This window comes from Pecten maximus, chromosome 1 (genome assembly GCF_902652985.1).
Source record: "Pecten maximus chromosome 1, xPecMax1.1, whole genome shotgun sequence".
NCBI classification, from domain to species: domain Eukaryota; kingdom Metazoa; phylum Mollusca; class Bivalvia; order Pectinida; family Pectinidae; genus Pecten; species Pecten maximus.
In genome coordinates, this window is record NC_047015.1 from 49,313,965 (window position 1) to 49,328,972 (window position 15,008).

The 15,008-nt window shown below is 38.9% G+C and overlaps 2 protein-coding genes across 2 annotated transcripts; both read left to right on the forward strand.

Moving 5' to 3' along the window:
- Positions 1-786: 786 nt before the first annotated feature.
- LOC117336739 (fatty acyl-CoA hydrolase precursor, medium chain-like) lies at positions 787-4,851 on the forward strand. Its single transcript, XM_033897361.1, has 3 exons — positions 787-866; positions 2,268-3,827; positions 4,040-4,851. Coding segments are annotated over exons 1-3 (1,725 nt in total). The 5' UTR covers positions 787-864; the 3' UTR covers positions 4,203-4,851.
- Positions 4,852-9,198: 4,347 nt separating this feature from the next.
- LOC117336748 (fatty acyl-CoA hydrolase precursor, medium chain-like) lies at positions 9,199-13,211 on the forward strand. The gene is made up of 3 exons (XM_033897372.1): positions 9,199-9,278; positions 10,811-12,370; positions 12,583-13,211. Coding segments are annotated over exons 1-3 (1,725 nt in total). The 5' UTR covers positions 9,199-9,276; the 3' UTR covers positions 12,746-13,211.
- Positions 13,212-15,008: the final 1,797 nt, after the last annotated feature.

The window sequence follows — 15,008 nt, forward strand, 5'->3', positions numbered from 1 at the left end:
GAGTTTTTTTTTGTGTTTTGTTGCCCCGGCTTTGCAAAATTCCAAATACTTACCATTACGTGTACAGCCAGGAACTCGATTTTATCTTTCCGTCCCACTAACAATCTAGATGGATGGATGAGTGCTAGACACAGGAATGGAATTGCCTTATTTGTTTGGTCCAGGAGGTCAAAATGACAAATCTCTAGCCAAAAACTCTTTTTTTCTTTTTTCTTTTTTCTCAAATCTTTCCATTTGACACCTTTTCATCAGAAACTAATCGGATACAAAGAGAGGCTAAATGATCTTAACTCATAAACATTTTAAACCTTATTAAAAAATTAATATTTTCTGATATTGATTTCGCCCCATTATATTATGACATCATCAATAGATGAAAATTGATGATGTCACACCAATATGAACTGTAACTATGCATCTGAAGATATCAAACAGTGAAGTTTCAATTTTCAAAGAAAAGTACATATTTTCATATTTTGAAAAAAAAGAATGACCTTGAACCAAATTTGCTTATTTTTTAGCTAAAAGACGCTTCAATCTAAGTGTTGTTTTGAAACGTCAACATTTTTCATTTTGTCTTAATTGTGACTTTGACGTCAAAATAAACATTTCAATTGCGTTACAGCTGATGACAATTTTGATCCGAATTGCAATATATTTACTTGGTATGATATTTCCCTATAAGGCACATACAGTTACACTATCCCATATATCCACACCGATCTTTATTTAGATTTATGTGGGTACTGGTCACATGTTGTTTTGATTGTATTACGTAATACAAAGGTTTATACCACAATGTAAACGCCACAGCCCTGATCGCCTAAATCTAGCTACAGTACAGTGCGGACATAAAACCATACCATGTAAGTAAAATAATTTATATAAAATTTTATATAACAAACTTCCCACGTTATATACATGTATGTATGCATATTATTGTTTATATCATGTTCCGAATATGTACAAGACGAGCTGAATGAGCAAAACTAACTAGATATGCCTGGATTGGAACAGACGGTGAGTATACCTATCGTTATGCATGTATGATTGTGACGAGCTAGTGGTAGGATTTACCTTTACAACTGCACTATGTGTTAGTCGGCAACGTCCTCGGTCTAGGTGTCTTTTGTTTAGTAAACGAGACGCCCAGGCAGAATCTAGGGACATTGAAGAGACCAAAACAAATTCGCTACCCTCATTACAATATTTTATCTGAATCTTTTCCTTTCACTCCTCTCTTCTATCTTTGTTTGTTTTTTTTTTTCTATATGTGTCTCCTCGACACCCGTCCTCATTATGACCCGAGCTGTTGCGAGAGCTTTAAACCTGTGAAATAAAAATATAAGTCGTATTATCATCGTTTTGTATGTGTGGCACGCGGCCATCTTGGTCATTGACAGTTGAAGCTTGCTATAGCAATTTCTTGATAATTACGGAAGGATCTTGTTTTCAATTTACATATGTAGGTTCTCTTCTAGCTGTGCATTTTCAATATTCAGACTGATTGGAAAAGAAAATGGCCATTTTGTATGTTCTGTATATTTCTCCATGTAAGTTCATGCATACATGTAGTACCTTTTATAACATCTACATTTGTCATGGTTCCTGGTTGTTTTAGCTTATTACAAGATCAGGATAGCCGAAAGGCAACGATTTAGCTTTATTTAAACACTTAAAAAGTTTTGTAATCCCTTAAAGTACTACAACAATTTGTCTCAAATTTCAATGATTGTAATTCAGACTATTTCGGAAAGAAAAATATATTTTCCATCCCACTGCACACTATGTTTTACCCTAAAAAACTTTTCTGGAATTGCAAAATGGCCGATATACCACCAACCGGTATTCTAAGAGTAGAAGTCACTTTCATTTCCATGTTCTAAAATTGAATTTTCGAACACATTGCTACAATGCAACACAATGCAACAGACAGTTAAGGATAGAAAATGGCATAACAGAAAATATCAAACATATGTAGACTATAGGTTCCAATGAAGTCCTAGTTGTGTTCAATTTTGAGACTTAACCGGAAACCTCAATGTAAATTCCTGTTTAGGTATTCTTATGTACCAAGCTGATTTTGGACCAGACAGCCGTCTAGTGTTTGGATATCAATATCAAAAAGGGTTTGGGCAATAATTGTATGCCATATCTAAACAATATTGTACGTTTAGGTGTGCTTGAAGGTTACCAGCACAGACTTTATGTAAGGAGTTAATACATTACATGATTATCACACTTTATGTCTCTTTCGGTCTTTTCAGGTTTTTCGGCAAGATGACTAGTTTCCTGACTTTATGTGTGACGTCACTTTTAGCTGTACATGCCACAGACCATTCCTCTCCTATTCTTGACACTCCATCTGGACCAATCAAAGGCGTGGTCGTCCCAGCCCTGGGACATGATGTCATACAATTCCGGAACATTCCTTATGCAAAACCTCCCATAGGTGAGTTAAGGTTTAGGAAACCAGTGCCGATTGAACCGTGGACAGAAACCCTGGACGGTACAGCATTTGGACCGTCATGTATACAGTACAAAGAACTTTTAGAGGGCGTGTGGGAGGGACTTGAGAACCAGGAACTGTCAGAAGACTGTCTACAACTGAACGTGTACGTACCTCGTGCCATATCTACATCTGAGAAAAAAGCTGTGATGGTTATGATTCATGGTGGGTCGTTTTTGATCGGGCAGGCCGCAGCTGATGATCCTTCCTTTCTTGCACTTAAGGATGTCATTGTCGTCAGTATCAACTATCGTCTGGGCATATTTGGTTTTCTTAGTACAGGAGACGATGTCATTCGGGGCAATTTTGCCATCTGGGATATGATAGAATCTTTAAAGTGGGTCAACCGAAACATTGCTGCTTTTGGCGGGGATCCGGAGAGAGTGACCGTATTTGGTGAGTCTGCTGGAGGCTTTGCCGCTTCTACGCTGGCCGTCATTCCTATGAACAAAGGTCTCTTCCATCGCATCATTGCTCAGAGTGGATCTGTGACCAGTCTCATGGCTTTTTCCAGAGACCCATTAAGAGTAGCAAAGGCGGTGGCTCAAGAACTTGAATGTATTCCAGACCCTAATGCCACCATTGACAACAAGGTGCTAACAGACTGCTTCCAAACGAAAACAACAGAAGAACTTTTGGAGGTACAGATGAACAAGACTATGAACGTTGAGTATTTTGGATATTTCTCATTACAGTCGGTACTTTGGCCGGTAGTGGATGCAGAATTGTTTTTCGAGAAGCCAGTTGTAAGCCTTAAGGATCCCAATTCAGAGGTGTCGATTTTCTACAGGTCCTTAGATGTGATAGCTGGAACTACTAGTAACGAAGGATCGCTTACAGTGTACATGTTTCATGAACATCAGGAAAAGATGAACTTTGATATAAAACAGGGGTTGCCGACGCCCGTACTTTGTGAGGTCTTAGGACCAGCCGTGGCCAGAGATATGTATGGAGATGAGTCCCTATCGGACGCTATTTGTAAGGAGTACAGCTCAGAGGACCAACTGCAACAAAGTAAGAACATTAATTATCTCTACGAGGATTCGTGTTTTGTTGCTCCGGCATTGCAACTCGTTGAATTCCATGCTCAGGAAAGAACGTCTTCAAATACCTACCATTACGTGTACAGCCAGGAACTCAATTTTACCTTTATGTTCCCACTTCCAGCCTGGATGGATGGGATGGGTGCTGGGCACGCAATGGAACTGCCTTATTTGTTTGGTCCAGCTAGTCAAAATGACAAATCTCTAGCCACGGAGGAAGGCAGAGCATTCACAGATGTTTTAGTGTTGTACTGGACAAACTTTGCTAAAACAGGGTAAGCATCGACCTTTGGTAAAGCAAATTAAGCCAAGAGTTTAAATTAATACCTTGATTTTATTCATAGTTATCAAAAATCCCGAAATTATTAAAAACAAATACAACTCAGAATCAAGTTATAAGACGTTTGTTTGTTGTCATATTCTAAACATCCTGTTGTTGTTAGTATACATTTACATGTATTTATGGTTTTCATATTGTGTTGTTTAGGAATCCGAATGGTGGAAGTTTGGTGCCGTGGAAGCCCTTCAGCACTACGTCCAGGGACTACATGGAACTCAAGTTCAAGCCAGCCCAGGGCCAGAACCTTTATGAGAGAAGGATGAACTTTCTTTTACATGACATTCCTAGTATGCATCGACGCGATGCATAAACCGAACTTTGATACCAACCAATCAACGCAATGTGAAACCCAAACTTTGATACTATCCCATCATCGCAATGTGAAACCCAAACTTTGATACTATCCCATCATCGCAATGTGAAAACCAAACTTTGATACTATCCCAATTGACGCAATGTGAAAACCAAACGTTTATACCATTGCACTCTGTCAGAACCAACTATACATCTTGAATCTTTGTTTTCAATTTTGAATCTCAGGTATGTTCACCTGATCAATTGACAATCATTTCCTACTAGTGTCAAATGATAGAAAGAAATCTATAAGTTACTTGTTCACGCAGTACAGCTGTGCTTCAAATAATAAAAATGAATATTCCGACAAATCCCTGAACTATATACATGTAATGAGAAATATATTTAATATCTTTTTTATTGGAAACAATGAATAAATCTATAGATGTGCATTGATGAGTACAGCATTTAGTATCGTATATATGTGGACAGTGTATTGGTAGAACAAAATGAGTGCTTTGATTCTTAAAACAAAATATATACATCAATGGGTGTCACTTTACTTTTCGTTTGTGAGAATGTATGGCATAAATGTGATGTCCGTATAAAAACTTGAGACATATAAAAATGAAAATAATTTTTTTTTTTTAATATCTGAGCGTGAATACTGTCTTGTATTGATTTCCTTTGTAGTTTTTAGATCTATTAACTTACTAAGGACGATAAAATATTATTTTGTGAAAAAAACTCCATTGTATGAAGATAACATGGTTGGTGGATTCAGGTAAATGAAAAAAAGAATCAAAAAAAATATTGATATATAAAAATTATATATATATATTAAATGGTTAATTTTCTTTCCAGGAAGAAGGGAGTTAAATAAGATAAATCTGGTACTTTTTCAGTAGTTTTTTACAACGAACAAACATTGTCTTCAAATCAAAGTTTGACTGTGAAACTGAATAGATTGATGTAAATTTATTCACTTGCTGCTAATATAGGATGTGATTTTAATAATGGATACCATTTGTTTTTATTTACACATGTTATGACATGTACTAGTCAAAGAAGGTGATCAGTAATCATATCAAGAATTGTTTTATCTAAGACTTTGATACATTGCTTCAATAAGTCATCAATCAGGCAGTCGAGTGTATTCTAGATAAGCAGGGTAAACAGCTATCACTTGTTGGGGGAACTTCTATTTCTAAAGACTATACCTCCAAAAGTGCTGGATCAATTTTCATAAAAGTTTGCATACAAATCACCACTGTATTAGCCATATATTTGGTACTCTTCAGGAGGGGCACATATATACCAGTAACACGATAATGTTAAGTTCTAGTTTTTATTAGCTCACCTGGTCCGAAGGACCAAGGTGAGCTTATGCCATACCGTGGCGTCCTTCGTCCGTCCGTCTGTCGTCCGTCCGTCAACAATTGACTTATTTGACTTCTTCTTCATAACCGTTGATCGGAATTTAAACAAATTTGGTCAGAAGCATCCCTATGGGTAGGGGACTCAAAATTGTACAAATGATGGGGCTGACCCCCTGGGGGCCTCTGGGGCGGGGCCAAAAGGGGTCAATTTGGCGCTATTGATATAAACGACTTCTTCCTGAAACCAAGCAATGGCTATCGCTCATATTTGCCTGGTAGTATCACTATGGGGTGGGGATTCAAAATTGTACAAATGATGGGGCTGCCCCCCCCCCTGGGCTGCCCCCCCCCACCCCCCAGGGGCCTGAAGGGCGGGGCCGAATGTGGTCAATCCGGCTTTATTGATATAAACAACTTCTCTGAAACCGAACAAAGGCTGTCGCTCATATTTGCCTGGTAGCATCACTATGGGGTGGGGATTCAAAATTGTACAAATCATGGGGCTGACCCCCTGGGGGCCTCTGGGGCGGGGCCAAAAGGGGTCAATTTGGAGCTATTGATATAAACGACTTCTTCTCTGAAACCAAGCAATGGCTAACGCTCATATTTGCCTGGTAGCATCACTATGGGGTGGGGATTCAAAATTGTACAAATGATGGGGCTGACCCCCAGGTGCCTGTGGGGCGGGGCCGAATGTGGTCAATCTGGCTTTATTCATATAAACGACTTCTCTGAAACCAAATAATGGCTATCGCTCATATTTGCCTGGTAGCAACATTATTGGGTGGGGATTCAAAAGTGTTCAAATGATTGGGCTGACCCCCCAGGGGCCTGAGGGGCGGGGCCGAATGTGGTCAATGTGGCTATATTGATATAAACGATTTCTTCTCTGAAACTGAGTAATGGCTATCGCTCATATTTGTCTGGTAGCATCACTTTGGGTTGGGGATTCAAAATTTTACAAATGATGGGGCTGACTCCCCAGGGGCCTGAGGGGCGGGGCCAAATGTGGTCAATCAGGCTATATTCATATAATTGACTTCTCCTGAACCAAGCAATGGATATCTCTAATATTTTACTGGTAGCATCACCTTGGGGTAAGAATTTGAAATTGTACAAATGACGGGGCCGACCCTCCTGGGGGCTGAGGGGCGGGGCCAAAAGGGGTCAGTTTGCAGAATTAATATAAACGACTTCTCCTCTGAAACTAAGCAATGGATATCGCTCATATTTTACTGATAGCATCCCTATGGGGTGAGGATTCAAAATTGTACAAATGGTGGGGCTGACCCCCCAGGGGCCTGAGGGGCGGGGCCAAAATTGGTCAATTTGTTTAAACAACTTCTCTGAAACTAAGCAATGGATATTACTCACATTTGTATGGTAGCATGGTTATGGGGTGGGGATTCAAATTTGTAAAAATGTTGGGGTTGACCCGGGCGGCCAGGGGGCTGAGTGGTGGGGCCAAAAGGGGTCAATTTGGCTAAATTGATTGAAACAACTTATTTTCTGAAACTTAGCAATGGTTTCACTGGTAGCAACCTATTGGGGTAGGGATTCAAAATTGCATAAAGGAAGGAGCTGACCCCCAAGGGGGCAGAGGGCACATTTGTGTGGTAGCATCCCTATAGGTTCGCGCCAAAAGTCAATTTCATGGATTAATGCACTTTTTGGCATTTTTAGTATTGAAATAAAACCAATGTACATGTACCCATATAAAATGCTTATGATATATATTGACATAGCAATACCAGCAACAAATATACTTAAGCATCATTCTTGTTTCATATCTCATGAAACTATGTGAGCGATACAGGCCCTCTGGGCCTCTTGTTGGTGATGACACACTACATTTCCAGCCTCTGCAATGTTAAAGACATACCGGGTAACGAAAGTATCATGGGAACACACAACACCACTGTCATGTACATATACCTGTTGGGGAATTGTCTTTTCAAGATGGCAGGCCAAGATGATCACAGAAGGCACTTCCAAGCTACAAAATCACTTATTGTTCCCTTGCAAACAGAGTTTGGAGGGGATGTATGATTTGGCCAGTACATACATATATTACTCAAGGGAATTTCATGAAATAGGTTACATGATTTTACTTATAGAGTTTCAGAACCCACGCTCCTTTATTTACAGAGTTATTGTTCTTAGTTTACCTAACTAACGTAACATTTTCGGCGGTCTTACAAGTTTATTTCTTAAGGGAACTGGACGTCATTGCTAGTAACAAAGGTCTCTTACATCGAATTATTGCTCAGAGTGGTCTGTGATAAGTATCATGGCTTTTATCAGAGACCCATCATGAATAGCAAGGCAGTGGCTCAAAACCGTGAATGTGACCCTGATGCTACCATTGGCAATACTTTGCTAATAAAGTGCTTCCAAACGAAAACAGCAGAAGAACTTTTGGTACAGATGAATCTTGACTCGAACGTCGAGTATTTTGATACTTTCGATATTTTAAATATTTCTCATTGAAGTCGGTACTTTGGCCGGTAGTGGATGATGAATTGTTCATCGAAGAGCCAGTTGTAAGCCTTAAGGATCCCAATTCAGAGGTGTCGGTTTTCCCCGGGTCTTTAGATGTGATAGCTGGAACTACTAGTAACGAATTAGGATCGCTTATAGTGTACATGTTTCATGAACATCAGGGAAAAATGGGGTTTGATATAGAACAGGGGTTGCCGACGCCCGTACTTTGTGAGGTCTTAGGACCAGCCGTGGCCAGATATATGTATGGAGATGGCTCCCTATCAAGCGAGGAATACAGCTCAGACGATGAACTGCAACAAAGCAAGAACATTAATTATCTTTACGAGTTTTTTTGTGTGTTTTGTTGCCCCGGCTTTGCAAAATTCCAAATACTTACCATGACGTGTACAGCCAGGAACTCGATTTTATCTTTCCGTCCCACTAACAATCTAGATGGATGGATGAGTGCTAGACACAGGAATGGAATTGCCTTATTTGTTTGGTCCAGGAGGTCAAAATGACAAATCTCTAGCCAAAAACTTTTTTTTTTCTTTTTTTTTTCCTCAAATCTTTCCATTTGACACCTTTTCATCAGAAACTAATCGGATACAAAGAGAGGCTAAATGATCTTAACTCATAAACATTTTAAACCTTATTAAAAAATTAATATTTTCTGATATTGATTTCGCCCCATTATATTATGACGTCATCAATAGATGATAATTGATGGTCTCACACCAATATGTACTGTAACTATGCATCTGAAGATATCAAACAGTGAAGTTTCAATTTTCAAAGAAAAGTACATATTTTCATATTTTGAAAAAAAGAATGACCTTGAACCAAATTTGCTTATTTTTTAGCTAAAAGACGCTTCAGTCTAAGTGTTGTTTTGCAGTCAATCCACGGTTTTTTGAAACGTCAACATTTTTCATTTTGTCTTAATTGTGACTTTGACGTCAAAATAAACATTTCAATTGCGTTACAGCTGATGACAATTTTGATCCGAATTGCAATATATTTACTTGGTATGATATTTCCCTATAAGGCACATACAGTTACACTATCCCATATATCCACACCGATCTTTATTTAGATTTGTGTGGGTACTGGTCACATGTTGTTTTGATTGTATTACGTAATACAAAGGTTTATACCACAATGTAAACGCCACAGCCCTGATCGCCTAAATCTAGCTACAGTACAGTGCGGACATAAAACCATACCATGTAAGTAAAATAATTTATATAAATTTTTGTATAACAAACTTCCCACGTTATATACATGTATGTATGCATATTATTGTTTATATCATGTTCCGAATATGTACAAGACGAGCTGATTGAGCAAAACTAACTAGATATGCCTGGATTGGAGCAGACGGTGAGTATACCTATCGTTATGCATGTATGATTGTGACGAGCTAGTAGGATTTACATTTACAACTGCACTATGTGTTAGTCGGCAACGTCCTCGGTCTAGGTGTCTTTTGTTTAATAAACGAGACGCCCAGGCAGAATCTAGGGACATTGAAGAGACCAAAACAAATTCGCTACCCTCATTACAATATTTTATCTGAATCTTTTCCTTTCACTCCTCTTTTCTATCTTTTTTTTTTCTATATGTGTCTCCTCGACACCCGTCCTCATTATGACCCGAGCTGTTGCGAGAGCTTTAAACCTGTGAAATAAAAATATAAGTCGTATTATCATCGTTATATATGTGTGGCACGCGGCCATCTTGGTCATTGACAGTTGAAGCTTGCTATAGCAATTTCTTGATAATCACGGAAGGATCTTGTTTTCAATTTACATATGTAGGTTCTCTTCTAGCTGTGCATTTGCCATTTTGTATGTTGAAAAAAATGTTATCACTATTTCTCCATGTTAGTTCATGCATACATGTAGTACTTTTTATAACATCTACATTTGTCATGGTTCCTGGTTGTTCTAGCTTATTACAAGATCAAGATAGCAGAAAGGCAACGATTTAGCTTTATTTAAACACTTAGAAAGTTTTGTAATCCCTTAAAGTACTACAACAATTTGTCTCAAATTTCAATGATTGTAATTCAGACTATTTCGGAAAGAAAAATATATTTTCCATCCCACTGCACACAATGTTTTACCCTAAAAAACTTTTCTGGAAATGCAAAATGGCCGATATACCACCAACCGGTATTCTAAGAGTAGAAGTCACTTTCATTTCCATGTTCTAAAATTGAATTTTCGAACACATTGCTACAATTTTCATTTACTGTTGACAAGAATGACAATGCAACAGACAGTTAAGGATAGAAAATGGCATAACAGAAAATATCAAACATACTTAGAATTAGAAAACAGCTGACGATTGCTGGCGCAAAGACCGTCTGAGATAGTTTGATAAGATGTTTGCCTTTCGCTGCTCTAAAACCGACATTTCAAATTGCTTTTTTACCTAGTCCGTTTTCTAAAATAGCAAGATCATATGTAGACTATAGGTTCCAATGAAGTCCTAGTTGTGTTCAATTTTGAGACTTAACCGGAAACCTCAATCTAAATTCCTGTTTAGGTATCCTTATGTACCAAGCTGATTTTGGACCAGACAGCCGTCTAGTGTTTGGATATCAATATCAAAAAGGGTTTGGGCAATAATTGTATGCCAAATCGAAACAATATTGTACGTTTAGGTGTGCTTGAAGGTTACCAGCACAGACTTTATGTAAGGAGTTAATACATTACATGATTATCACACTTTATGTCTCTTTCGGTCTTTTCAGGTTTTTCGGCAAGATGACTAGTTTCCTGACTTTATGTGTGACGTCACTTTTAGCTGTACATGCCACAGACCATTCCTCTCCTATTCTTGACACTCCATCTGGACCAATCAAAGGCGTGGTCGTCCCAGCCCTGGGACATGATGTCATACAATTCCGGAACATTCCTTATGCAAAACCTCCCATAGGTGAGTTAAGGTTTAAGAAACCAGTGCCGATTGAACCGTGGACAGAAACCCTGGACGGTACAGCATTTGGACCGTCATGTATACAGTACAAAGAACTTTTAGAGGGCGTGTGGGAGGGACTTGAGAACCAGGAACTGTCAGAAGACTGTCTACAACTGAACGTGTACGTACCTCGTGCCATATCTACATCTGAGAAAAAAGCTGTGATGGTTATGATTCATGGTGGGTCGTTTTTGATCGGGCAGGCCGCAGCTGATGATCCTTCCTTTCTTGCACTTAAGGATGTCATTGTCGTCAGTATCAACTATCGTCTGGGCATATTTGGTTTTCTTAGTACAGGAGACGATGTAATTCGGGGCAATTTTGCCATCTGGGATATGATAGAATCTTTAAAGTGGGTCAACCGAAACATTGCTGCTTTTGGCGGGGATCCGGAGAGAGTGACCGTATTTGGTGAGTCTGCTGGAGGCTTTGCCGCTTCTACGCTGGCCGTCATTCCTATGAACAAAGGTCTCTTCCATCGCATCATTGCTCAGAGTGGATCTGTGACCAGTCTCATGGCTTTTTCCAGAGACACATTAAGAGTAGCAAAGGCGGTGGCTCAAGAACTTGGATGTATTCCAGACCCTAATGCCACCATTGACAACAAGGTGCTAACAGACTGCTTCCAAACGAAAACAGCAGAAGAACTTTTGGAGGTACAGATGAACAAGACTATGAACGTTGAGTATTTTGGATATTTCTCATTACAGTCGGTACTTTGGCCGGTAGTGGATGCAGAATTGTTTTTCGAGAAGCCAGTTGTAAGCCTTAAGGATCCCAATTCAGAGGTGTCGATTTTCTACAGGTCCTTAGATGTGATAGCTGGAACTACTAGTAACGAAGGATCGCTTACAGTGTACATGTTTCATGAACATCAGGAAAAGATGAACTTTGATATAAAACAGGGGTTGCCGACGCCCGTACTTTGTGAGGTCTTAGGACCAGCCGTGGCCAGAGATATGTATGGAGATGAGTCCCTATCGGACGCTATTTGTAAGGAGTACAGCTCAGAGGACCAACTGCAACAAAGTAAGAACATTAATTATCTCTACGAGGATTCGTGTTTTGTTGCTCCGGCATTGCAACTCGTTGAATTCCATGCTCAGGAAAGAACGTCTTCAAATACCTACCATTACGTGTACAGCCAGGAACTCAATTTTACCTTTATGTTCCCACTTCCAGCCTGGATGGATGGGATGGGTGCTGGGCACGCAATGGAACTGCCTTATTTGTTTGGTCCAGCTAGTCAAAATGACAAATCTCTAGCCACGGAGGAAGGCAGAGCATTCACAGATGTTTTAGTGTTGTACTGGACAAACTTTGCTAAAACAGGGTAAGCATCGACCTTTGGTAAAGCAAATTAAGCCAAGAGTTTAAATCAATACCTTGATTTTATTCATAGTTATCAAAAATCCCGAAATTATTAAAAACAAATACAACTCAGAATCAAGTTATAAGACGTGTGTTTGTTGTCATATTCTAAACATCCTGTTGTTGTTAGTATACATTTACATGTATTTATGGTTTTCATATTGTGTTGTTTAGGAATCCGAATGGTGGAAGTTTGGTGCCGTGGAAGCCCTTCAGCACTACGTCCAGGGACTACATGGAACTCAAGTTCAAGCCAGCCCAGGGCCAGAACCTTTATGAGAGAAGGATGAACTTTCTTTTACATGACATTCCTAGTATGCATCGACGCGATGCATAAACCGAACTTTGATACCAACCAATCAACGCAATGTGAAACCCAAACTTTGATACTATCCCATCATCGCAATGTGAAACCCAAACTTTGATACTATCCCATCATCGCAATGTGAAAACCAAACTTTGATACTATCCCAATTGACGCAATGTGAAAACCAAACGTTTATACCATTGCACTCTGTCAGAACCAACTATACATCTTGAATCTTTGTTTTCAATTTTGAATCTCAGGTATGTTCACCTGATCAATTGACAATCATTTCCTACTAGTGTCAAATGATAGAAAGAAATCTATAAGTTACTTGTTCACGCAGTACAGCTGTGCTTCAAATAATAAAAATCGTTTAATTTACTATTTTAATGAATATTCCGACAAATCCCTGAACTATATACATGTAATGAGAAATATATTTAATATCTTTTTTATTGGAAACAATGAATAAATCTATAGATGTGCATATATACATGTACATCAATGGATGTCATTTTATTTTTCGTTTGTGAGAATGTATGGCATAAATGTGATGTCTGTATAAAAAAATGAGACATACAAAAATGAAAATAAATATTTTTTTAATATCTGAGCATGAATACTGCATTGTATTGATTTCCCTTGTAGTTCTTAGATCTTTTAACTTACAACGGACGATAAAATATTATTTTATGAAAAAAAAAATCCATTGGCCATTGTATGAAGATAACATGGTTGGTGGATTCAGGAAAATTAAAAAAAAAATCAAAATCCATTGTTCCCCTACGAATAAGTATACAGGTAGGTCTCAAACTTAAAAGGCGAATCCCTTGGATAGAAAACTTACTCTGAACAAGGCAAATCCGAACTGATTAGTTTTTGCGAATATAACTGTTGATAAAGGAATATACAACAATATACTCAAGGGTAGCGCACGGTTTGATGAAGACCACGGAACAGTTTTTTTAGAAACATCATAAGCTCCTTATGCTTCAGCTAACAAGCGCGAGGATATGATGAATTGAATTCATGTTCTGAGTTTAATCTATCAGACACGTTGTCCAAAAAAGTTGTGTAATGCCAATAATGCGATTCCGTGATGGTAAAGGACAAGTCTGTATACTTGATTACAATGTCAAAACCATACGACAGATCCATAAGTAAGGCATCTATCCCACTACGGCATCCATTGTTAACCTAGGTCATTACCAGCCATATACTATCCTCAAAGTCATATCCAGTTCACAACGAAAGCGTCGGGCATTTGTTAACGAACGTAAGAGCCATCGCTCAAGGAAACAGGTTCTTTAAGTGAGTCCATACTATAAACTCTTCCATACATTATCATACAAATGGACGATTTATCAAAGTTTTAAGTAAGTGTCTGTAGTATCCTTGATTTGAAGCTCACGTGCATACGTGTATCTTATGATGGAATCAGAGGATGACATTGTCTTTAAATTGTTTCTCCCTTGATAAAGAAACGAAAACTGTTCAGCCAAGGGATTAGGGAACGTCACCATTTGTTTGGAAGAATTAGAAATCAAACGCAGGAGAGATGTTGACCAACAGGTACAGTATTTCATTCTCGCGTTTTTATCCTCAGTATATCTCATCTGGGCCTTAGTAGCGTCTTGTACAAACTATGCTGCAATCTATTGAGCACATTGCTTAACTACACGGGGATTCATCCAATGGTTGCTTGTACTTGCTTCCTGTATGGCATGATGCTTAGCAAATAATTTGGGGTCGTGCATTTTCTCTTCTTTCTTAACAACTTTCTTCTTCCCATTTTGGCCTTTAGGTGAAAGTTCGCCCCTTCGAGGGCGTTTTCCGGGCCGAGACATTCTACGCATGCTTAGTCCTCGGCATTTTGGAAATGGGACGACTGGTTTGGCCGTTGTCAGTATTATGTGATCGGATGAGGTGTCCTGCTGGGTGTCTTCGGCAGTATGCTTCAGTGAGGTAGCATTATAATGTCGGCATCAGTTCCGTGCTATAACAAGGAGAGCTGTTGATAGTACATTAAATAATACAAAACCAACAATCAAACCGATGGATGCAGTGGATAACCATATGGTCCCCGGAACAGTTGGGGCCTGTTCGTTTATGCGGACAAATCGGTTCGTCAGTTTTTAAATGTATATTTCAAACATATCTCTTAACGGACCTGCAAATGTTAATACAAGCCTTGGAAGTCTTTGTCAAGGCTCGTCTGAAAACAATTAAAATCACCAGGTCCGTCTTTATTTCAACACCGGTCCAACTGTTTGGACCGCAAAAACGAAAACGG